Below are 25,480 nucleotides of genomic sequence, written 5' to 3'. Positions count from 1 at the left end.
ATTAAGAAATAGTGAATATGTTTCCATAATACAAGGGTCTAGTACAAATTCCAGTGTGGCAGGGTATGGTAGGGGTGGGGGGTGGGGGATCCAAGCAAGTCTCAGAACACCAGCTGGGAACTGGTGTCCTACACTTCAACTCAGTTCTGACACTGTCTACCTAGAGATAGCATCAGATTCCACAGGTAAGGGCTCAGTCCTACAACACTGCCTCCCCCACCCCACCCCACGTCAAATGCCCATCACAAGTTCAGATTGTTACCTGTACTTCTGACTAGCTGGCTATAAACCACAGGTTTCCACTATCCCCTCCTCAGGTTCCATTAATTTGCTAGAGCAACTCACAGATCTCAGAGAAACATTTTACTTACTAGATTATCAGTTTATTATAAAAGGCTGTAACTTGAGAACAGCCAAACAGAAGAGATGCACAGGGCCAGGTATGTGGGAAGGGATGCAGAGTTCCATGCCTCTCCAGGTGACCACTATTCCTGACTCTCCACATCCTCATTAACCCAGAAGCTCTATGAACCCTGTCCTTTCAGGGTTTTATGGAGGCTTCATTACAGAGGCATCACTGAATAATAAATCATTGACCACTGGTGACTGAACTCAACCTCCAGTGCCTCTCCCTTCCCTGGGGTTCAGGAAGGTGGGACTGAAAGTTCCAGTCCTCTAATTGTGTGCTTGGTTCTCCAGGCAACTAGCGCCCATCCTTAGATCCAAACATTATTTTGTTAACATAGCAAAAGACATCTTTACTACTCTCATCACTTAGAAAATGCCAAGGGTTTTAGAAGCTCTGTGCCAGAAACAGGATGAAGATCAAATATATATTTCTTTTTGTAAATCACAATATCACAAGTGGAAATTGATCTATAAAGAAAAACCTGCTAAGGTGATATTATCAGTGACTCATAATTGATTAGCATTAAAGAAAGATAGGTTTAACTTGAAATTTGGCCTGTTTAGAAAACAAAGAAAAATCAAATATTTGAAAGAAACCTATTTGTAAATTAATGGTTAGTACTTAGTCTCATATCCCACGTTTCCTTTTTTCCCCTTCATTTCACCCAAACTGAACTGTTTTTATTCCCCACACCAATTGCACTATGCTGATTCCTACTTCTGTCTTTGCATAGGTTGTTACCCTCCTCTGGAATTTCCACCTTCCCATGCTTCAAAAGCCAGCATAAGAGCTTTCTCCTCTGTGATGTTCAACACAAGGTAGTTAACCACTACCTGTTCAACCCCTAGGTAGTTAACTACTTCCTACTTGGTGCTGTTATTGTACTTACCACTGACCACCATTACACCACCATTACAGCTCTTGCTGTGCTCTGTTTCACTTACTTGCTTATTTGTCTGATTCCCCTTGACAACTAAGATTAAGATTGTTCAGACTCTGAAATGACCAGTTTTTTTTTTAAATTTTTATTGGAGTATGGTTGATTTACAACATTGTGTTAGTTTCAGGTGTACAGCAAAGTGAAACAGTTATACATATATCCACTCTTTTTTAGATACTTTTCCCATATAGGTCATTACAGAGTACTGAGTAGAGTTCCCTGTGCTATACAGTAGGTCCTTATTAGTTATCTGGGTTTTTTAAATTAATTTTTATTGTTGTATGGTTGCTTTTGAAATCACCAGTTCTTAGTACAATATCTCTAGAAGAATTATGTAACTAGAAATTGCAGCAACACTAATACATTTTAACTCAAACTTCATATTTTAGCTATATTTAATGGTCAGTACAAAATCTGTCAATAAAATATGTTAAATTCCTCTTAAAATCTTTCATAAGTATTATCCTACCTATAATATATATACAGTCATATAGTTTCTACGTGACCATACATCTCAGTCTGCTTGGAATAGTCCTGACTTATGCCGTTTGTATATCAGTTAAGGCCTGTTAATTATTTTGTCTCATCTCCATCTCTCAAAAGTATCCTGATTTGAATGACAAAGTATATGATTACCCTAATAATTTCCTGAACATTATCAATAGCAACTTAAATACTACAGGTCAAATATACTGACCATAGTAGCTAGCACAGGATAATATCCCATTGTTAAAGGCCTACTGAAAAAAACCTTTTTATTTTTGCAATTTACTGTTATAGTGGATTCTGTGGTGCTTCACTCAGATCCCCTTTTCAACTAGAAATATCATCTGATGGCTCACAGCTCTGTCCCTCTCTAGGAACTGGCTCTGAGCTGCAGGGAACTGCCTCGTCCAAGGTTACACTACTACCAAGGTAACGACTAACATCTGTAAGGATAAAAAGATGCTTCCATGTCTCAGTTTGGGGCAACTGTGAAGGGCCAGCCCAGCTCCAGGGCTCCCCGTAAGGTGGCTGAGACTTCTACTGCAAGTCACCTTTTCCCTCTGCCCAATCCTGCCTTCACCTCCTTACATGTGTAACTCCCAAGAGAACACTCTGATAAACCTTCATGCTAACCTTTATCTCCGGGGTACCTGATCTAAGATAGCAATCTTTCTCTTCACTGTAATATCATCTCCTAGCTATGAACTATACTAGGCTCAGGACCCTTATTTTTGTCCAAGTTTGAACTAACACTGCATGCCAAGACTCTTGCTTCCTACTTTGTCCCTGTCATTTCTATCATTTAACCTATTTCTCTTTTTATGTAACAAAGAACTCTGAGTAAAATGTTTAAAAAAAAAAAAACAGCAGAAACTTTTGAGAACTATATGAGCAGTGCCTGAGCACTGGGAGGGTAAAGGAAACCATTTCTTGGGAAAGGGCCAGTTGACACAAACCACAAGGTGAATAACTAACTTGCCCCACAAATATTAAAAGTCATCACTATCTCTGCTGGAAGGCAAAAGATGAAAACAAAAGACTCTCAGCCTTCATGTTCTCTGGCCTAGAGGATATAACCTTTAGGGACTTTCACCTATTATTGTTCTCTGCACAGAATCTGTCTTGCCACTTTAGGATATCCTCTATTACTTTCTAGTTATTTTTATTTTACACAAATTACCTTTTTCTCCTCCTGTGCTCCAGTTCTATCCAGCTAGTCCCCCTTCCCCTTTTTAAAAATAATTATAGCTGCCTACCTTTGTTATTTTACGCTTTTCTTATTAATTCAGTAATCATGTAGTCATGTAGGCTGCATCTCTGTAGGACTCTATCAACTTTTACTTTTATGAGAATAGAATATTAAATCACAAATAAGAGATCTATGAGAAGAGTTCAATTCCTCAAAAGAGGACTCTAGATGCCTCCTTTTCCCCAGTGAACACTGCAAAAGCCCCTTTTAAATCCCAAAGTGATCATCATTACCCAGAGTTAGATAATTCCAAACTTAGCTTCTTAAGAAAGACTCAGAGTAATTATTTAACAATCAGTCTTCTGAGGAGCTCAGGAACCTCTAGGAGAGGAATAAGACAGACCCCAAAGCAGTTGACACAATAATATTTTATCATCTTATCTCCAAAACAATTCATAGACCAGATACCTGCCCAATATCTAGTCCTTAAAACAGGCATAGAAAAGAAGGCAAGGAAGAAAAAAAACAATTTTTGCCCATTTAACCAGACCCCCACCACTTATTATTTCTTTCAACTTCCTGGTTGTGGAATTCTCAGTTCCTATAACCCAGCTTCAAAATCTGTCTCCAGTCTCTTTGATTTTGACAATTCCTTTATATGTTCTTGGATTTCGATCTCATGTTCTTTTTTTTTTTAATTTTTATTGCAGTATAGTTGATTTACAGTGTTGTGTTTCTTTCGGGTGTACAGCAAAGTGAATCAGTTATACATATTCATATATCCATTCTTTTTTAGATTCTCAATTCCATGTTCTAATCTGAATTTGGTTCATCTCTCTGATCTTAGCATATCTAATATTGTACAACCCTGTACTGGATACTATTTACTTATCTTCCTCCTCTCACTTCTTCATTAGCTGAGGCTGTAAAATTCAGATCTATAAACTAAAACACATGGTCTGCAACATAACCACTCAAAAACCAGCCACCACTATGGTGTAACTGACAACTTTAAGAATATAAAAATGTAAAGCATCTAATACAGTGTACCTGCTCCAATAATGGATCAATTCTAATACACAATCCATGAAGGAAGGAAGGAATAAATGAATGAACAAAGGAATGGGAAAAAGGAAATAGATTTGGAAGCCGCCTGTACATTTTTAGAATTTTATTCTAACTTGTCTCTTGTATTTGAATAGTCATTGCATATACATCATCCTAACTGCTCTACCCCATCATTATGAGAAATTAGGCTGAAATTAATTTCAAAATGGATTTTCAAGAGAGAGGTGGAGACTTTATATGCAAGAAAAACCCCATAACATCTCTTTGTTGTCTTCATTGAATCTTTATAAATCCCCAAGGCTGGGCATGCATTAAACCCAAGACATACAAATTAAATTGGTCTCTGAATAACAAAAGCCAATCCATTTGCTTTTTACTCACACAACAAATATATAATGAGAACGAACAATATGCTTTCACATAAAACACCAAAAGAAGAAAATATTGGGCAGGTGAGGTCTTCAAATGCAAACTGGTCCCTTCATGAACCCAGGCCTGACTCATTTACTCTAGCAGTGCCATCTCTCATGAAACTCTCTAACATCCCCTATAGTTAAGTACCAATCTGAGTGTTAACTTCAACAATAATTCTCTATCACTTGAAGATCCTCTCTCTTCAGCAACACATCCAAAGTTAACACCAATCCAATCTCAACCCTCCCCAGAAAAAATTCGTCTCCTCATTCCTAGTACTAAAGCATGATAACCACCCATTTCCAACTCTGTTTTTACCAATTATAGAGAAATCACCATTTAAAAACAGCTGATTTCCCTCTAAGATCCTTTCTTCTTTAGAAATCCTCCTTGTTCCACCCCATCTACATGAAGAATTTCTTAATTATGTTGTACATCAGAGAATATGGACTAGACCTAACCAGTCCTGGAGGTATAACAAAATCAGCAGAAAGTCTTAGAAAAATATACTTCTAAGTTTTAAAAGACAATAGTTAAACTTCCTCTGATTTTGAATATTCTCTGGAGTATATTTTTTAATGGATAAAAATCCTGTTTCAAAACATAGTGAGAGGTAGATCCAAATGCAGAGACTGTGATGAGAAAATTTTGTTGCTGAACATTCACGTCGATTTTTGGAAGAGACCTATACTTTACAAAATAAGACCTTTTATTATAACAGGCAGTCTATTATATAAATTTAGTAGATGCTTGAAACTCATTCCATTTAATGTCAGAGAGACCTTTTCTCCATTACATGGCATATACAATATGTAATAATTTTATTTCTTTCATTCAAAACTACAATTCAGCCTCTTCTAAAATGCCAGACATTGTGCCTGGGACTGAGGATAAAACAGTAAATAAAACAAACATGTGATCTGCCTGCATAGAACATAAAGTGATTAAAGGATACTAACTACAATGAATTTGAAACATAAAATTGATAATGATTCCACAGAAGAGACTAGGAAAGGCTAGTACTAGGTAAATAGCCAAGATGCCCATATCCAAATTCCCAGAACCTGTGACTGTTACATTACACAGCAAAAAGAACTTTGCAAAAGTAATTAAGGTGGGACGATTATCCTGAATGATATTGGTGGGCCCTATCTGACCACATGAGTCCTAAAAAGTGGAAAACCTTTCCTGGCATTGGTCAGAGAAAGAGATGTGAGGACAGAAGCAAGGTTGGAAAAAATATGATGTTGCTGTCTTTGAAGATGGAAGAAGAAGGCATTGAGCCAAGGAATGTGGGTGACCTCCAGAAACTGGAAAAGGCAAAGAAATGGATTCCTCCTTACAGTCTCCAGCAAAGAATGCACCCCTACTGACACTTTCATTACCTACCCATTGAGACATGTGTCAGACTTTCGACCTACACAGCTGTAAAATAATCATTGTGTTGTTTTTAAACCACTAAGTTTGTGGTAATTTGTTATAGCAGCAATAGAAAACATATATATGTGTATATATATTTAAACTAACATATATGTATATTTAAAATGTAAATATTAGAGCATATATGATCATATGGTTAAGTGATTGTTTTAGTTGCTATAGACCCATCTGGACTCACATCCTACTAATTTCTTAATAATGTGACAAGACATTGAACTTACTGAACCTAGAGCTTCAGTCAAAAAATGATCGAGACTTGCTGATCTGTTTAAGCAAGTAAAGTTATTTAGATGCAAACTGGTCATGTGAACTGAGCCTGAGAAAAACATAAACTGTATTTATTTCCCACTGCTGAACTGCTCTGGACTCAATAAACTTGCAAAATTTGAAGTCACATTCACATAAAAGATCCATAGATTATGATGAGAGTTAATCTTGCTTTAATGTCTCCTGGTTATCTTTATTGCATCTGAATTATCATTAAGCATTTACTCTATCAACATAGCTCAATAACAAAGCTCCAAACTAATCTGAAAAGCAAATCAAGCCCACCAAATGAGACACAGCGTTCCTTAAATTAGGAAGTTGAGGACTTAAGCGTGAGAGTTGTCGTAAAATCTTGGAGCAAACTCTGAGAAAGTTTTGAGTTCAACTAGTTTCAGCAAAGTACATTCCCTTCCATTAAAGCTGATGAAACAGTTATAGAGAACATTATTTGTGATAAAAAATCTAGAGTAAAAATAAACCTGGAAATGTGTTCTGATAATACACCCACCTCACAGTTTTTCCAGATTGGTTGCTGCTGTTTAATTTCAATATTTATTGGCTTGGTCAGATACATTAGGACTAAAATTCTGCACCTTTATATAAAAAGGAACTATTATATAGCTTTTCGAGTGCTTTTTCATAATGATATAAATATACACTTTTGTTTATTAATAGGTTGTACTTAATAAAATGTTAATATGTTGTGCATATAAATGGGTTTCTGATCCTGTGGACCACCACTGCAAAACTTTAGTTCCTCTTGCTCTCATCTCTATACCATCGTGAGGGCAGATCACCAGACATTACCCACACACACACAATAAGTCTTTCATTCCCTAAAGAAAAATGCCTTCCTCAACAAATATTTAACATTATGCCCTAAGAAATAGGAATATATAAATATTCTTAGATCACCCAAAAAACAAACTTTCTCACCTCTGTGCTTCCTTTCTTGTACTCCTCACCATTAACCTTCCCTACATTTTCTCCACAGTTATCATATAAATATAATAAGTAAATACAAATTAATTGCTTCAGGCACATTGTCATTTTAATTTTAAAAACTGAGAAGGACTTCCTAGGTGGCGCAGTGGTTGAGAATTCGCCTGCCAATGCAGGGGACACGGTTCGATCCCTTCTCCAGGAAGATCCCACATGCTGCGGAGCAACTAATCCTGTGTACCACAACTACTGAGGCTGCGCTTTAGAGCCCATGAGCCAGAACTATTGAGCTCATGTGCTGCAACTAGTGAAGTCCACTCACCTGGAGCCCATGCTCTGCAACAAGAGAAGCCTGCGCACAGCAAAAGAGACCCAACACAGCCAATAAAATAAATAAATTTATTTAAAAAAAAGACTATCTCTATAAAAAAAAAGAAAACTGAGAAGAAGCAAGCACTAATTCAATTTGTCTGTATCCAAATAGTAATTACTGAGCATCTGCTACCTGAAAGGCTCTGTGGTAGGGCCAGAGACACAGCCCTCACTCTCCGAAGAGCTTCTGACCAGTGGAGAAGGCAAATTAGTAAACACATGAATTCCAACAGGAATGAAAGTTACAAAGGAGAACAGTACAGTGAGGGAGAGGTGTTTCAGGGGGTGTTTGCACTCCTTTGCCAGAGGAGAGAAGAGGAAACATGGGGAGAGAGGAAGGAAGAAGAAAGCTTCCATCAAGCATGAAGATAGTGCAATCTAATCAATTAAATAAGTGAGAAATATTTGAATTCCTACAATTAAGTCTACCCTTCAAAAATTAAAATTAATTATCTGGTCAAGCTAAAAAAAAGCTACTTACCTTTGATCTCAATTATTTTGATATTATAGATGGAAGAGTCTCTTTCCACTTCACTCTTCTAACACAGAACTTACCTTTTTTAAACCAAAATATCTAACAGAAGGATATTAGTAACATAAATAAGTTTGGTATACTTGACTTGTAAAAATGGGCCTTGAAACTGAACATCAGATTAAAACCTCATTAAGAAAAAAGCAGTAAGATGTACAAAAATGCACATATATTTTCTTTTTTTTTAAATTTTATTTATTTATTTATTATTTTTTGGGGGGTACACCAAGTTCACTCATCTGTTTTTATACGCATATCCCCATATTCCCTCCCTCTCTTGACGCCCCCCCACCCTCCCTCGAGTCCCCCCCACCCTCCCCATCCCAGTCCTCTAAGGCATCTTCCATCCTCAAGTTGAACTCCCTTTGTTATACAACAACTTCCCACTGGCTATCTATTTTACAGTTGGTAGTATATATATGTCTGTGCTACTCTCTCGCTTCGTCTCAGTTTCCCCTTCACCCGCGCCCCCTCCCAAACCTCGAGTTCTCCAGTCCATTCTCTGCATCTGCATCCTTGTTCTTGTCACTGAGTTCATCAGTACCATTTTTAGATTCCATATATGTGAATTAGCATACAATATTTGTCTTTCTCTTTCTGACTTACTTCACTCTGTATGACAGACTCTAGGTCTATCCACCTCATGACATATAGCTCCATCTCATCCCTTTTGATAGCTGAGTAATATTCCATTGTATATATATGCCACATCTTCTTTATCCATTCATTTGTTGATGGGCATTTCGGTTGCTTCCATGTCCTGGCTATTGTAAATAGTGCTGCAATAAACATTATGGTACATGTTTCTTTTGGGATTATGGTTTTCTTTGGGTATATGCCCAGAAGTGGGATTACTGGATCATATGGTAGTTCTATTTGTAGTTTTTTAAGGAACCTCCATACTGTTTTCCATAGTGGCTGTACCAACTTACATTCCCACCAACAGTGCAGGAGAGTTCCCTTTTCTCCACACCCCCTCCAGCATTTGTTGTTTCCAGATTTTGTGATGATGGCCATTCTGACTGGTGTGAGGTGATACCTCATTGTGGCTTTGACTTGCATTTCGCTGATGATTAGTGATGTTGAGCATCTTTTCACGTGTTTGTTGCCCATCTGTATGTCTTCTTTGGAGAAATGTCTATTTAGGTCTTCTGCCCATTTGTGGATTGGGTTATTTGCTTTTTTGGTATTAAGCTGCATGAGCTGCTTGTATATTTTGGAGGTTAATCCTTTGTCCGTTGTTTCATAGGCAACTATCTTTTCCCATTCTGAGGGTTGCCTTCTAGTCTTGTTTATGGTTTCTTTCACTGTGCAAAAGCTTTTAAGTTTCATGAGGTCTCATTTATTTATTCTTGATTTTATTTCCATGATTCTAGGAGGTGGGTCCAAAAGGATCTTGCTTTGATGGATGTCATGGAGTGTTCTGCCTATGTTTTCCTCTAGGAGTTTTAGAGTGTCTGCCCTTACATGTAGGTCTTTAATCCATTTGGAGTTTATTTTTGGGTACGGTGTTAGGAAGTGTTCTAATTTCATTCTTTTACATGTTGCTGTCCAATTTTCCCAGCACCACTTATTGAAGAGGCTGTCTTTTGTCCATTGTATATTCGTGCCTCCTTTGTCAAAGATAAGGTGCCCATATGTGTTTGGGCTTACTTCTGAGTTCTCTATTCTATTCTATTGATCTTCCTTTCTATTTCTGTGCCAGTACCATACTGTCTTGATCACTATGGCCTTGTAGTATCGTTTGAAGTCAGGAAGCCTGATTCCACCCACTCCATTTTTCCTTCTCAAGATGGCTTTGGCTATTCGGGGTCTTTGGCGTTTCCATACAAATCATAAGATTTCTTGCTCTAGTTCTGTGAAAAATGCCATTGGTAATTTGATTGGGATTGCATTGAATCTGTAAAGTGCTTTGGGTAGTACAGTCATTTTCACGATGTTGATTCTTCCAATCCAGGAACATGGTATGTCCCTCCATCTGTTTGTGTCGTCTTTGATTTCTTTCATCAATGTCTTAAAGTTTTCTGCATACAGATCTTTTGCCTCCTTAGGCAGGTGTATTCCTAGGTATTTGATTCTTTTTGTTGCAATGGTGAATGGGAGAGGTTCCTTAATTTCTCTTTCTGCTCTTCCGTTGTTAGTGTATAGGAATGCAAGAGATTTCTGTGCATTAATTTTGTATCCTGCTACTTTACTAAACTCATCAATTAGTGCTAGCAGTTTTCTGATAGAGTCTTTTGGGTTTTCTATGGATAATATCATGTCATCTGCAAAGAGGGACAATTTTACTTTTTCTTTTCCAATTTGGATTCCTTTTATTTCATTTTCTTCTCTGATTGCTGTGGCTAAAACTTCCAAAACTATGTTGAATAATAATGGTGAGAGTGGGCACCCTTGTCTTGTTCCTGTTCTTAGAGGGAATGCTTTCAGTTTTTCACCATTTAGAACGATGTTGGCTTTAGGTTTCTCATATATGGCTTTTATTATGTTGAGGTAATTTCTTTCTATGCCCCTTTTCTGGAGAGCTTTTATCATAAATGGATGTTGAACTTTGTCAAAAGGTTTTTCTGCATCTATTGAAATGATCATATGGTTTTTATCCTTCAATTTGTTGATATGATGTATCACATTGATTGATTTGCGTATATTGAAGACTCCTTGCATCCCAGGGATAAACCCCACTTGATCATGGTGTATGATTTTTTTAATGTGCTGTTGCAGTCTGTTAGCTAGTATTTTGTTGAGGATTTTTGCATCTATATTCATCAGTGATATTGGTCTGTAATTTTCTTTTTTTGTGACATCTTTGCCTCCCCTGCTTTTGAACAGGGCTTACATTTTCATTTTGCACTGGGCTCCACAATTGCGTAGCCATATTGCCTATGTGTGTGGGTGAGTGTATGCATGTGCATCTGCTTTGTTTATATTTAAAAGAATAGAATAACTTTATCTATATTTAATAAAGTAAATTTATCTATAATTTTATAATTTATACATAAAATAAACATATATAACTTTACTATATTTTCTCTATAAAATGAGAATAATAATTGTGATAGTTTACAGATCGGCGAGAAGGAATTTCAACACAACATTATCTTCTGAGTTTCTTGTAACTGGTGAATTCCCTTTAAAAGTCTTTCACTAAAAATATATGTTAAAGATGTTGATATTCCAGCTTCAGAAGCAGGACATGACATTACTAATATGTTCCTCTTATTAACAAAATCTGCTTTACAACTTTGATTTCTTGACAGGCAAAAGATTTTTGGTCAGAAGCCAAAGTCATCAAATATTAAGTATATGGAGATACATCAAATGTGTTGACATATCCTTAAAACTCACTAATTTTAGCACATTTCAATTATTCACATAAATTACTTACACTGAACAACCCTAAATCTTCAATCTGACACCTAAAAAATCTTATGCTTTGTAACTAATCATTTTCAAAATATACCTTCATAACTCTTGAATTATTCTATTTATAATAAAGCAGATGAACAAAATATTCCTATTATAACTTTTTTTTGTTTACCTCTATTATTTGAGTCAATATTCATGATCAATATATAGTTCACAACGTCTTCCTTATTTTAAAAATGTAACTAAGTTTTGAATATAAGAGTAGTCATATATACTCCATAGATGGATATAGATACATATACAAAAATAATATATCATAAATAAATATATATGCAATGATATCAAAAGGATGTTGAAACAAAGATTTTTGCATTTGTCTAAATTCAGGCATCATTTCTAATATTCCTCAGAGATAGCTAAAACTGCAAAAAACTATGACATTGTCACTTTTGAAAAAGGTTAAAAGTGATCCAAATTACATAATCTCTTTACACCTTCAAAAATGGCCCTGGATCAGTATAGCATTGACTTTATCCAATATCATCTAAATTCTAACTTTGTTATTTACGAACATAATCCTGAGAAACCTGCCCTTTTCTTTGTCTTCTTTTTATCCTTTAAATTGACATGCAACTCCAATTTCTTTTTGCCAATCCTGACTGCCTTCTTCAACTAGTATTTAGATACTGTCTCAAGGAAAACAATCATATATAAATAACCTCCTGGCTGAATTCCATCCCTAGAAACTCCTATCTCTTTGCTGCACTCTGGGAGAAACCCACACAGAACGCACTTAAAAGGCCAATCCATGTAAAATCACGTACTCATCTATAATTTATCACATTTTGTACACTGAAAGAACCTCAGCACATACCCAGCAGACGGAGTGGGGGAAAACCAGTTACCTACATTGTTCATGTACTCTGAAAGCAGGTCCTGGAGAGCCTGACGAATGGCGTTGCATTCTGCAATAATCCGCTCCCGATGGAAATCCCTCGTGCATGAAGAGTCCGCCAACAGAGCAGCCCCACTGATAATGGCTTCAAGGCGTTTCTCTAGGGACGGTCTTGTTTCCTCCTCAGTTACTGTGAGTGGATCCAAGACAATTAAATTCTAAAGGAAAAACATATTTAGATGGTTAGAACTCCACGATAGTCTATTTTTAAGAAAAAATAGTATTTTGTTTTCACATTTAGAATTCATATGTGATGATAAAGAGAATTGTGTTTTTACTGCCTCAACCAGTTCACTCATCATCTATAAAGCAATTATTACTCAGGTGAGTGACAAAAATTGTGAAATTATGAGCATTGGTTCTAGTGTCAGTCAAATCTGTATTCAAATCTTGCCCTTCACACTCACCAATGGTATGAGCTCACTCAGATATCTTATGTGCTGTAAGCCTCACCTTCCTGATCTGTAAAACTGGAATATTAACATTGCTTATCTCATAAAACTGCTGTAAGAATGATATGAATTCTTAATATAGTGTCAGATATATATTAACTGTTCTTTACAACAGTCATTTTAATCTAGCACTTCATTGTTTACAAAATATTTTTACATATATTATGCTATCCTGACAACACTGTGACGAGGTGGGCAACAAAGATATTGTTAACTGCACATTTCAATTGATGGTGACTGAGGCTGAGACTGTCTTGCCCAAGGTCATTAAGCTAATAAAGGTTGAATCTCAAGCATTCAGGTCTCAAAGACCTAATTCAATACTGTTTTTATTATGTCTCACTGTAAATCATACACTCTAATTAACCTTAACACCAACATATCAAAGAGAATTCTGAATTTCAATTATTCATTTTAAAAGTAAAATTCCATCTTCCTGTTGATTATAACTTCCAGCCATTTCCCATCATTGGAAACTGACATGATATTCTTAAGGTTTCCATTAGATATGTCTTCAGGCAATAGAAGTCAAGATAATCTACAGACTTTGAGGAAAAGGTGGAGAATATTAGGCTCTAAGGATCCTTTATTAAAATACGTCAAGAGAGGAAGCCTTTCAGGGTTTGGGTATAATGTGATAAATGGAGAAAGAGTTAGTATCAAATAAAAGCTCTCTGTAGAAACTTTAACATGAAATGAAATCATATCAGTGATCTTCAGAATGTGTGTGCATGTGTGAGTCTTTACACACAAAAAAACACTGAAAATCATTGATCTTCAGAATGAGCAATCTTATCTTTATTTACATATATGTAGAGAGAGGTATATGTATATTGTGTGTATATTGTGTATAGACATACTCTTACATTGATTGTTGCACTATATCATATTATGATAAATATTTGGGGATCAAAATTAGCCAGGATGAAATTTTAAAAGCTACAGCTCCAGGCCAAGTTAGGGAGAGAAAATCATTATGGAAAGAAAAATAATATTAAAACAATTATACAAAAAGAAAAAATAGTACTGTGTAATGGTCACATATTATATGATATAATATAAAATATAAACTAGAAATAGATCTTATAAAAAATTGGTTAAATGTCTTAAAATTATTCAGAAGAATTCTTTCTTTCATGCCTGCTACCTTCCTATTTTTCTACTTCTCTACTGAGTAATTCCATTTTTCTCTTTTAGATGGAAAAAAGTTTTAAAAAAGAAAGAAAACTAATTTTACAAATGCCAAACTTAACACTTTCTTTATCAAATGAATTATTTTTGGTGAGACAATAATCCCAACCACGGGCTTGCCCATCAGACAAGGATTCATTTACAACTAAATCTACCTCTTTATTTCATTTGCTACTGTTACCATGTCTTTCTTGGCCCACAAATTTAGTACAAACATTCCACTCCAATTTTCATAACAATAAATGACCAATTAAAACCTTTTTTAAAATGTCCCTCCAATGTGACATCATCATTAAGAACAGACACTGAGGGCAAGAGGATTACTCTCTGATTGCTCAAATGCAATTAAAAGATGTGATAGGGACAGTTAACATGTTTCTAGCACTGTAATGACAGGAAAAGTTGATTAAACTTGAAATCTATACACCTATAAATATTACATGAAGAAACTAGTAATTTTAGGTGTTCTGGTTGTGATTTCATGTCAGAAAACAGCCTCTATTGTAGGAATAAGTTCACCCCAGTTCCTGCTCTCCAGGGCCATTCCTCAAACTATCCTAGCTTTTGGATTTTTACTTGCTTGACCTCTAAGACTTTTCAGACTCTTCAAGCTCATCTAAACTCAAACCATTGCCTGCTCTGACATCTGATGCCCATATGCTGGCCTCTTGATTCTGCCTAAATCTACTGTCCTCCTATTCATATCCTATAGAAGTTTTCACTAACTTTGTCATCGAGTTAATTAAAAGGTGAGGCTTTTTTAAATAACTTTAATATTCTATGAAATATCACTGCATATTTTTGACCTATTGAAATGAAGAACGATCTCTTCTGGACATCAGTAAGATGATGAAATAGGAAGTTCCATACCTCATACCCCTATAGAGATACTGATTTTAACAATAACCCATGAATGAGAATACTTTTATGAAAGCCTGGGAGTGCAATTGAGAAGGTCCAGCACCCTCCTGGAGCAAAAGCTTTAAAGAATAAAAGTACTGAAGAGGGTAAGAAGAACAGTTTCACTTAACCCATGTCACCCCTCTCCCAAGGCAACACAGCTCAGATTGAGAGAGACTCACCTTGGCCTACAATTTCTCCCATTGGGAAAAGCAAAAACAAAGTGAGCACTCGGCTCCCCAGCCTTGTGGGAAGCTGCCCAAGAGTCCCATTTCCATCTCTCTACAACCAGAACATTGAGGGGATTGAAACAGTTAAATCTGGGGACAGCAAAGAATAGAAAAAAAGTGGTAGGAGCTCATAGAAACTACTATATGGATCCCAATAACCAGCAGCAGATCCTACTAACTAGATTACAGACTCTAATAAGATCCCTGCCCATGAACCCAGTAGAACACCCACCTGCAGGTAGACCCCATGATTAGCCACCGTGTACCCCCAGTACTCCATGCAGCCCCCTCCTACAGCCAACACTCCATGTTCCCCAGCAGGCAATGCATGTGAGCGCCCACAGACAGCACACAAATATTGGTATCCAGCTGAATCAGCTGGATTGGGAAAAGGTGTACAATACTGAAAAAATACTTCAGGGCACTGCCCTAGGGAAAATAAACAGGAGGCTCTCAACAACTGGCCTGGCTTTGTGGGATCAAGAGAAGGCACAGAGTCCAAGACTTCTCCTTCACAGGAAACAAGAGGAATGGAGCAAGTGCATCCAGAGAAAGAATCTAAGAGACCCCCAGTGTCTCTGGCCAGGCTGACTGGTGAAGATCTTTCTACCTGAAGCTAGTCAGTAAAAACTTGAGGAAGTGACTGCTTCTTCAAATGTGAATACAGCAGTACAAGGTTTCAAGGAACATGAAGAATCAAAGAAATATGATATTACCAAAGGAACAAAATAAATTCCAATAGATGATCCCAAAGAAACGGATTTAATTGCCTGAAAAAGAATTCAAAAATCTTAAAGAAGCTCAGTTAGATAAAAAAAAAAAGAACACAGATAGACAACTCAACAATATCAGGAAAATAATACATAAGTAAAATGAGAAGTTTCAGAAAAAGAAACCATGAAAAAGAACCAAACAGAAATCCTGTTGCTGAAGAATATAATGAATGAACTACAAATCCACTAGAGAGACTAAACAACAGACTAGAGCATACAGGAGAAAAGATCAATGAACTCAAGGATAGGTCATTTGAAATTATCTTGTCACAGTCACTAAAAAAAAAAAATTAAAAAGAGTTAATAAAGCCTACAGCACTTATGGGACACCATCCAAAAAACCAATATACACATTATCGAAATCATAGAAGGAACAGAGAAAGGGTCAAAGGTCTTATTTAAAGAAATAATAACAGAAAACATCACAAAAGGGGGAGGGAAATAAATACCGATACATGAAGTACAGAGAACCGAAAAAAGACTGAATATAAAGACATCTTCATGAAGACACATTATAATCAAATCGTCAAATGTCAAAGACAAAAAGGGAATTTTGAAAGCAGCAAGAGAAAGGCAATTTATCTAACACTATGGAGTCCCTCATAACACTACAAGCATATTTCTCAACAGAAACCTTGCAGGCCAGGAGAGAGTGGGATGATATATTTACAGTGCTGAATGAAAAAAAAAAAAAAAAAGGGTCAACTAAAAATATTATAGCTGGCAAAGCTATTCAGAAATGGAGAGATAAAGACATTCCAACACAAACGAAAGCTGAGGAAGTTCATCACAACTAGACCTGTGTTACAAAAGATAATAAGGAGAGATCTTCAAGTAGAAGCAAAGGATGCTAACAATGTGAAAACATATGAAAGTGTAAAACTCATTGGTAAAGGTAAATATATAGTTAAATTCAGAATACTATAATATTGTAATAATGGTGAATAAATCACTTAGAGTCTAGTGTAATAGTTAAAAGACAAAAGTATTAAAAATAACTATAGCTATAAAATTTTCCTAATGGATACATAACATAAAAAGATGCAATGGTAAAGTCAATAACATAAAATGTGGGGGGGGGGGAATAAAAGTGCAGAGTTTTTGTATGTGATCAAAATTAAGTTGTTATCAGTTCAAAATAGGCTATAATAACTATAAAATGTGTTATACTAACAACATTATAATCATAAAGAAAAAACCTGTGGTAGATACATAAAAGATAAAGTTATCAAAGCATACAACCATAAAAACTCTTCAAATCACAAAGGAAAATAGCAAGAGAGAAGTAAAGGAACAAAGTAAGTACAAAATAGTCAGATAATAATTAATAAAATGGCAATAGTAAGTACTCACCTACCAATAATTACTTGAAATGTAAATGGACTAAATTCTCCAATCAAAAGACATAGAGTGGCTGACTAGATACAAACACAAAAACAAAAATCCTAAATCCAACTATACATTTCCCAAAAGATACTAACATTAGCTTTAAGGACATTGAAGGGATGGAAAAAGATATTCCATGAAAATGGTAACCAAAAGAGAGCAGGGGTAGCTATAATTATATCAGACAAAATAGGCTTTAAGTCAAAAACTGTCATGTGACAAAGAAGGACATTATGTAATGATAAAGGCATCAATTAATCAAAAGAATATAACAATTATAAATATATATGTGCCCAATATCAGGGCACCTAAATACATAAAGCAAACATTAACCAATCTGAATGGAGAAACAGACAAAAATACAATAGTAGTAGAAAACTTCAATACTCCACTTTCAGTGATGGATAGTTCAACCAGACAGAAAATAAATAAGAAAACATTGGACTTAAACTACCCATTAGGCCAGATGGACTATAGACATATACAAAGCATGCCATCTAATAGCACCAGAATATACATTCTTCTCAAGTACACACAGAACATTCTCCAGAATAGATCACATGTTAAGCCATAAAACTAGTCTTAAATTTAAGATTGAAATCACATCAAGTATCTTTTTCACCCACAAGATATGTGGTATTAGCTGGAAAGCAGTAACAGGAGGAAAATTAGAAAATTCACATGTGTCAAAACCAAACAACACATTTCTGAACAATTAATGGGTCAAAGAAGAAATCAAAGGAAAATTTTAAAATATCTTGAGACAAATGAAAATGGAAATATAACATAACAAAACTTATGACATGCTGCAAAAGCAGTTTTAAAAGTTAATAGTGACAAATGCCTACATTAAGAAAAAAAGACCTAAAAAACAAAACAAAAAATAGCAAAAAAAAAATTTACACCTCAAGAAACTAGAAACAGAAGAACAAACTAAGCCCAAAGTTAATAGAAGGAAGGAAATAATGAAGATGAGAAGAGAAATAAATGAAAGAAAAACTAGAAAAACAATAGAAAAGATCAACAACAAATAAATAGTTGGTTTCATGAAAAGATAAACAAAATTGACAGATCTTTACCTAGACTAACTAAAAAAAAGAGAGAGAGAGAGAAGACAAATAAATATAATTATAAATGAAGTAGGAGACACTACAATTTATTCCACAGAAATACAAAGAATCATAGGAGACTACTATAAACAATTATACAGCAATAAATTGGATAACCTAGAAGAAATTTGTAGATTCCCAGAAATACACAGTCTACCAAGACTGAATCATGAATAAATAGAAAAACTGGACAGATCAAGACTGAATCAATAATTTAAATTTCCCAACAAAGAAAAAAGCCAAGATCAGATGCTTTCACTAGTGAATTCTACCAAATATATAACAACTAATACCTATCCTGCTCACACTTTTCCAAAAAACTGAAGAGAAGGGAACATTTCCAGACTCATTTTGAAGCTAACATTACCCTGATACCAAAACTGTCTGATTTGGATATATCAAGAAAAGAAAAGTACAGGCCAATATCCCTGGTGAATATACATGTAAAAATCCTTCACAAAATGCTAACAAACTGAATCAACAGCATGTTAAAATGTAAATACACCATAACCAAGTGGATTTATCCCTGGGATGCAAGAATGGTATTACCTATGCAAATCAATAAACGTGATATACCACATTAACAGAATAAAGAATAAAAATCATATGGTTTTCTCAATAGGTGCAGCAAAAGCATTTGATACAATTCAACATCCTTCACGATAAAAACTCTCAACAAATTAGGTATACAAGGAATGTACATCATCACCATAAAGGCCATATATGACAAGCCCACCATTAACATCATACTCAACAGTAAAAGCTAAAAGCTTTTCCTCTAAGATCAAAACAAGACAAAGATGTCCACCCTTGCCATTTTTATTTAACATAGTACTGGAAGTCCTAGCCAGAGCAATTGGACAAGAAAAAGAAATAAAAGGCATCCAAATTGGAGAGGAAGAAGTAAAATTGTCTCTTTTGGCAAATGACATGACTCTATATATAGAAAACTAAAGATACTACCAAAAAACTGTTAGAACTAATAACAAATTCAGTAAAATTGCATGATAAAAATCAACAAACAAAAATAAGTTGCATTTTTATACACTAATAATGATAATTCAGTAAATACTTAGGAATAATTTAACCAAGGAGGTCACAGATCTGTATGCTGACAACTATAAAGCATTGATTAAAGAAACTAAAGAATAAAATAAATAATAAGCAAATAAATAAATAGAAGGATATTCCATGTTCATGGACTGGAAGAATTAATATTATTAAAATGTCAATAAAGTCCAAAATAATCTACCAATTCAATACAATTCCTATCAAAATTCCAATGGCTTTGTTCACAGAAGTAGAAAAAAACAATCCTACAATTCATATGGAACTACAAAAGACCCCCAATAGTCAAAAGAGTCTTAAGGAAGAAAGACAAAGCTGGAGGCATCACACTTCCTGATTTTAAGCTATATTACAAAGCTGTGGTAATAAAAACATTTTGGTACTGGCATAAAAGCTGCCACATAGACTAACAGAGTAGGAGAGAGAGCCCCAAAATAAACCCATGCTTATACAGTCAAGGATCTTCAGAAATCATACCAAACAACACAAAATGGGGAAGTATAGACTCTTTAATAAATGGTGCTGGTAAAACTGGATAATTGCATGCAAATTTGCTAAAATCTTATGTTGTGTCCTTCCCATAAAAAAAAAAAAATAATAATAATAATAGGAGTGAGAAGAAACTTTGGGTGGTGAAGGATATGTTTATTGCCTTGATAGTGGTGATGGTTTCACAAGTGTATACTTATTCCCCAAATCATCTGGTTGTATACATTAAACATGTCCAGCTTTTTACATGTCAATCATATCACAATAAAGTAGTTTATATAAAGAGAAACAAAGCTCATCATAAAAAAAAATTATCTCTTTTGAACTAGTATAGCAGTGTGTTGAAATATTCTTTCCGTATGTTTTCATGGCATTAATTTCATGAAAAACAAACAACACGATGCTATATTTTCAGGATTCCACTCTACTGAACATAGAATATATTTTCTCTTTTTCCTAGCTTCTGCCCAATATGCACTTACCTCCCTAACACTTTGATTGCTAACAAAAAAACCATTTTTTCAAAAAAGTAAGAGTCCTAACTTATCTTCTATTGGATTGCTGCATTTTAGGAGGCAGTATAGTTTAAGCATTAAGAGACTGAGGGGCAGTTAGCATGGGTTTGAATACTAACTCATTAGCTATAAGAAAATTTATCTATGTTGTTATCATCCTCTGTATGCTCAATTTTATACAACCTTCAATCCACCCACTTTCTACTAGTCTGGGGAAACTGAGATGAGACCATCTGGTAAACCTCTCCATTGACTTCTATTTCAATATGCTTTTCCATCCATTTTTTCTTCTCATCTATCTTCAAGGAAGATCTCTCCTTCTCCCTCTCCCTTTCCCTCTCTTTCTTCCTGCAACCGCCACTTTCTTTTCAAAGCTAACTTCTCTTTCTATGCTCTCATCTCAAACCCTCTTCAATTGTTCCTTTCTTACATTTTAAGTCCGTCTTCAGAGACTACTATGTACCAGGTAGTAGGAATTTGTAATAAAACAGGGCCCACAGCCTAGAGGTACTGACAAATATTAACCAAATAATCACATAAATATATAACTACAGTGTGGATGTGTGGTATAAATAAAAAGAATTGAAAGTTTATAAATTGACCAGGCATACCTCTGGGCAATTTGGTGCATAATCAAGATGATTAAATGCAAAGCAGAGGTAAGTTCCAGAGAACTCACAGGATTCTCAGGGAGGGCTTTGGATTTTGACAGAACATGGAATTAAAAATTTGAAGGTAATCTTATCCAGATCTTATTTTATCAGGTCAACTTGAACAGGCATCTGGGTTATAATTATGTGAAACTTAAAGCAAGAAATAGAATACTCTGAAACTTGAAAACAAACCAAAGGGAAGAGGTGGATTCTACACCTAAAATAATATAGTTAAAGCATCCAATCTGAACTTAAAAAGACACAGAAAACTGCCTAAAAGGCAAGGAAGAGGACTGTGCAATCAGAAAGAGAATATATGTTGCGTTTATCTACACAACAGGACTATAGAAAATCAGATCCTATAAAAGAATAATCAAATTGTAAAATCATATGCACACTCAAAGGAATTTTAAAATATAAAAGATGTATATGACCCTGGACTGAGCGTGTGATAACTAACCCAAATAATTATACACAGAATAACTTAAAATGCACTAAATCTTTTACTGGAGTAGTTGTAGTTTAAATCATCATTGCTGACCATTTTTTTCCCATTGCACCCTAAAGCCTACTTTTCAGGAAAGAACGTATAATGTAAGGGTTATCTTATTCAGCGTGAGCTTTGGTGAAAGAAAGTCCTATGGCCTTGAGAAACACAGAAATGCTAACTTTTGAGAAGATTGAGATCATGCCTCTCATATTTGGAATTGAACAATTTGAGGTGAATCTATACAAAATAAGTTGGAAAGATTGCCAGAATATATTGTAGAATAAAAAAAAGTTGCAGAATGATATATGCAGTGACATCATATATATTAAAAAAAAAGTGCACAATAATACTTGAGATTTTCTCTGAGTACATATAAGTATACTGGAGCCTAGGAAAAAGTTTAAGAAAACATATCAGTGCCACGACAATTGCTATCTCTGAAAAAAACCTGATTGGAGTGGTGGTCAAAATTTTAATTTTTTTGATTATAGCCTAATTACGTATTACTTCTGAAAGTGCAAACTAATTAAAAATTAAAATTCTTTAAATTTTAAAAAGAAAATAGCATTATGAATCAACCATTTATTACTATTTTGGATTCTAGATATTAAGTAATTATTTTGGCATCATAATAGAAAAATATAATGTTTCCATCATTTATCAGAATGAAATACAACATTAAGTTTTCATATTAACTAGCTTGAAGGATTTTAATTTTTCTATGTTGGGTTTCATCATTACAAATATGTTTGGTTAATATATGTCTTTTAAAAAATACAGACATGTGACGCCAATACCAGGGCACTCTTTTTCAGTGAGCTTAGAAGTTAGAACACCTGAGTGTGAATCTTGGCCTTTCACTCACATTGAAAGTGATTTAAACTGTCTAAGCCTTTATTTCATTCCTGTAGAGTGAGGAAAATAAAACCTGTACCTTTCATACAAGATTTTATTTAATGTAACTTTATAACATATTCTAATAACCTGTGGGGTAGGTCCCAGTTTCCTTGCTAATATTATTTTTACCTTTATATGCCGTACCATCTATTCCTAATGATCAGTGCATAGAGTGCTATGAAGGAAGCTACACTTGCTAACAGAATTCCCTATATGCCACACAAATATTTATTAATCGTCTGATACATTTCAGATTCTGAGCAGGGCTTTGGTCATGCCTTAACAGGGCACGTAGGAAGTTATAAAAAAATCTTAAACAAGCTAAAGCATAAAACCAATAAACTTGGAAAAAGTTTTCTGTATGTTAATAAACATGATGTAATAAACCCTATTCATCATTCACACACTCTATATGCTATGATGAGAATGATCCAATTTACATTCAAAACACTAAAAGTCTTACACCTATTCTCCAAAGTGAAATTGCCTATCAAAAGAGATGTAGCTATGATTATAATCAAGTACCAACATTCTTCACAAAAACACATGCAGTGCTTCAAGTTGGGAGCAGCAGAAATAATAACTACATAGCATAAATAATGTTTCTCAAGCAACTACATTATCAATCTTCAGAGTGAGTGAAAAAATGGAACAAAATTTCTCCTTATGATTATCAACAGAAAATGCTATTGAGAGAATTCAGGCTCTTCTTTTTCTAATATATCCCTTATTTTAATGTTTCCACTTAAATAATCTAAAGAATGGAAGTTTCATATATAAAAAATGTAAAAGAAGGCAAAATGTGAGTAATAAACTATAAATTAACAAGGTTATCAATAAATATTATTAGTAAATTATTAAATTAGTGTAACTTACATACAAAGTTAACTACATATTCTAGTTATATAAAATCAAAATGCATGTAACTCCCATTCTGTTGTATATTAGTTAATACAACAGAAAAACAGAAATTATTTTATAAAGTCATTCAACATGCTTATTAAACAAATTAGATATATACAAACTCCCTTAAATTTTTTTCTCTAAATTATATCTGTAGAACATTTAAATAGACCAATGAGTACTATGATAGTGGTTTTACCAGAACACCAATAAAGTTTCAAGTACCTAATTCATTTCACATGAAGTAGTAACCTCTTCTCCTAGACATATTTCTGTCACAGTTCAGCAATTCAGTATGCACAGCACCACATCATGGATTGTTTGATTCAGTTTTTATCTGGTTATATCAAAAATAAAATAAACTTTCAAGAATTCTCCTATTTTCAAAACCTCTGTTTAACAGAATTTTAACATAAGCCACTTCCAAGAAGCTGTCGTTTTCATTGTAATATTGAATATAATAGTGAATAAATCTTAGCATATATTCTTAACAGAATATTGCTGACTAAGGCAACATATTTTAATGAAGGAGCAAGTTAAATCTTTGTTATTGATTATCTATTTGGAAATACATGTTTACATGTTTGTTTTATTTCTATTCATAGTCTGTTTTTAAACCATCTGTAAAGAAAAGGTCTGAACAATATATACACAATGATTACCTTATTCTGTCTACACTGAACATACAGATAATACAGATAATTTTTATATACGTCACTAAAAATATAACATACGCTCAAAATTTTTAAGTAGCGTTATAATGTCATGTGTGTCCTACCTTCTATGTCCAGACTGATTGCGAACCTAATGAATACAAACCTGCAAAATTTAAACAAACGTTTGAATAGTTCCTGCCAGGTCCAAGGTTTATGCCAGTTATTATGTTTGTGGAGTTCTCCCAGAAAGCAATTCATCAACAACGGAGAGAAAAGGTACAGAGGGGGCAACCTGAAAATATACGTAATCCCATTTGTGCTCTATTTGATTCCATCTTCCACTTCTGTCTATAATTATGTCCTTTGGGAGAAATAATAGATTAAGTACAAGCTCTGGATTCATGAGTGGACTGTGATAGTAGAGCGCAGAAATAAAGTGGTAGCCAGTGTAGCACAGTCATACCAAGTAACTGTAAGCTCTAAAAGTCATGTCTGCCCTAAAGTCCCTTGAAAAAAGAGGAGTAAGAACATGGCTGCTAGGTGGTAACAATTTCTCAATAAAAGTATCCCCCAGATGTTCTTGATGTGGTCCCTAACTCCCTCCCCATGTTCTCTAGAGCACCATTATTAAAAATTGTGGAGATAATATTCTGAATATTTTGAAATTACAACAACTAAAGATGTTATTGGCATGAAAAGAGTTAAAAATCGCCTTTTTTTGCCTTGAGTTGAATACAGAGTTAAATAGAAATTAACTCAAATGTTTCTAAATAATTTTCTAGTTAATTGTGGCTAAGGAAAAAAATAATTTGCTTGTGTCATTGTGTTTGAAAATCTATATTTAGAATGTATTAACCTATAGGATAACCAAAATTATCATTTTGGATTCTCCATAAAGACTGCAGTCTTGATAAGAAATTGGGATACAACTGTATTCACACCAAAGTACACAAAAGACCTTTTTGTGATGATGAAAATTTTCTATATCTACAATGGTCAATACAGTAGTCACCTGCTGCATATAGCTATTAAACATTTAAAATGTGACTGATGCAACTGAGGAACAGAATTTTTAATTTTATTTAATTGTGATTGGCTTAATTTTAAATTTAAATAGCTACATCTGCTAGTATATTGGGCAACATAGCTCTAGAAGTTGGTTTTCATTTTATTTTCCATGATATGAAATTCTTCTATGATATCTTGTTAGCTGGATTTCACTAGACTCTCATATAGTAGGTGGAAGAGATTGATGCCTCTGTACTGTCATTTGTTGCTTAGAAAACCTCCCTTACAATACAGACTCACCATTGGTGCCTATATGTATACTAAAAGTGGTTGATTGATTGTGATTAAAAGCACTATTTCCCTAAACTGGCAGGTACCTT

At 34.6% G+C, this 25,480-nt stretch overlaps 1 protein-coding gene across 1 annotated transcript in view; it reads right to left on the bottom strand.

The window, feature by feature from the left end:
* Window positions 1–25,480, bottom strand: part of CTNNA3 (catenin alpha 3) — a 1,725,716-nt gene that overhangs the window by 1,175,784 nt on the left and 524,452 nt on the right. The window contains exon 7 of the mRNA XM_057737480.1: window positions 12,335–12,538. Within this exon, the coding sequence (XP_057593463.1) occupies window positions 12,335–12,538 (204 nt within the window). The remainder of the gene's footprint in view (window positions 1–12,334; window positions 12,539–25,480) is intronic.

This window comes from Hippopotamus amphibius, chromosome 5, assembly GCF_030028045.1.
Source record: "Hippopotamus amphibius kiboko isolate mHipAmp2 chromosome 5, mHipAmp2.hap2, whole genome shotgun sequence".
Classification (NCBI taxonomy): Eukaryota; Metazoa; Chordata; class Mammalia; order Artiodactyla; family Hippopotamidae; genus Hippopotamus; species Hippopotamus amphibius.
The sequence above is the reverse complement of the archived record's forward strand: the minus strand, read 5'-3'. Positions and strand labels throughout refer to the sequence as shown.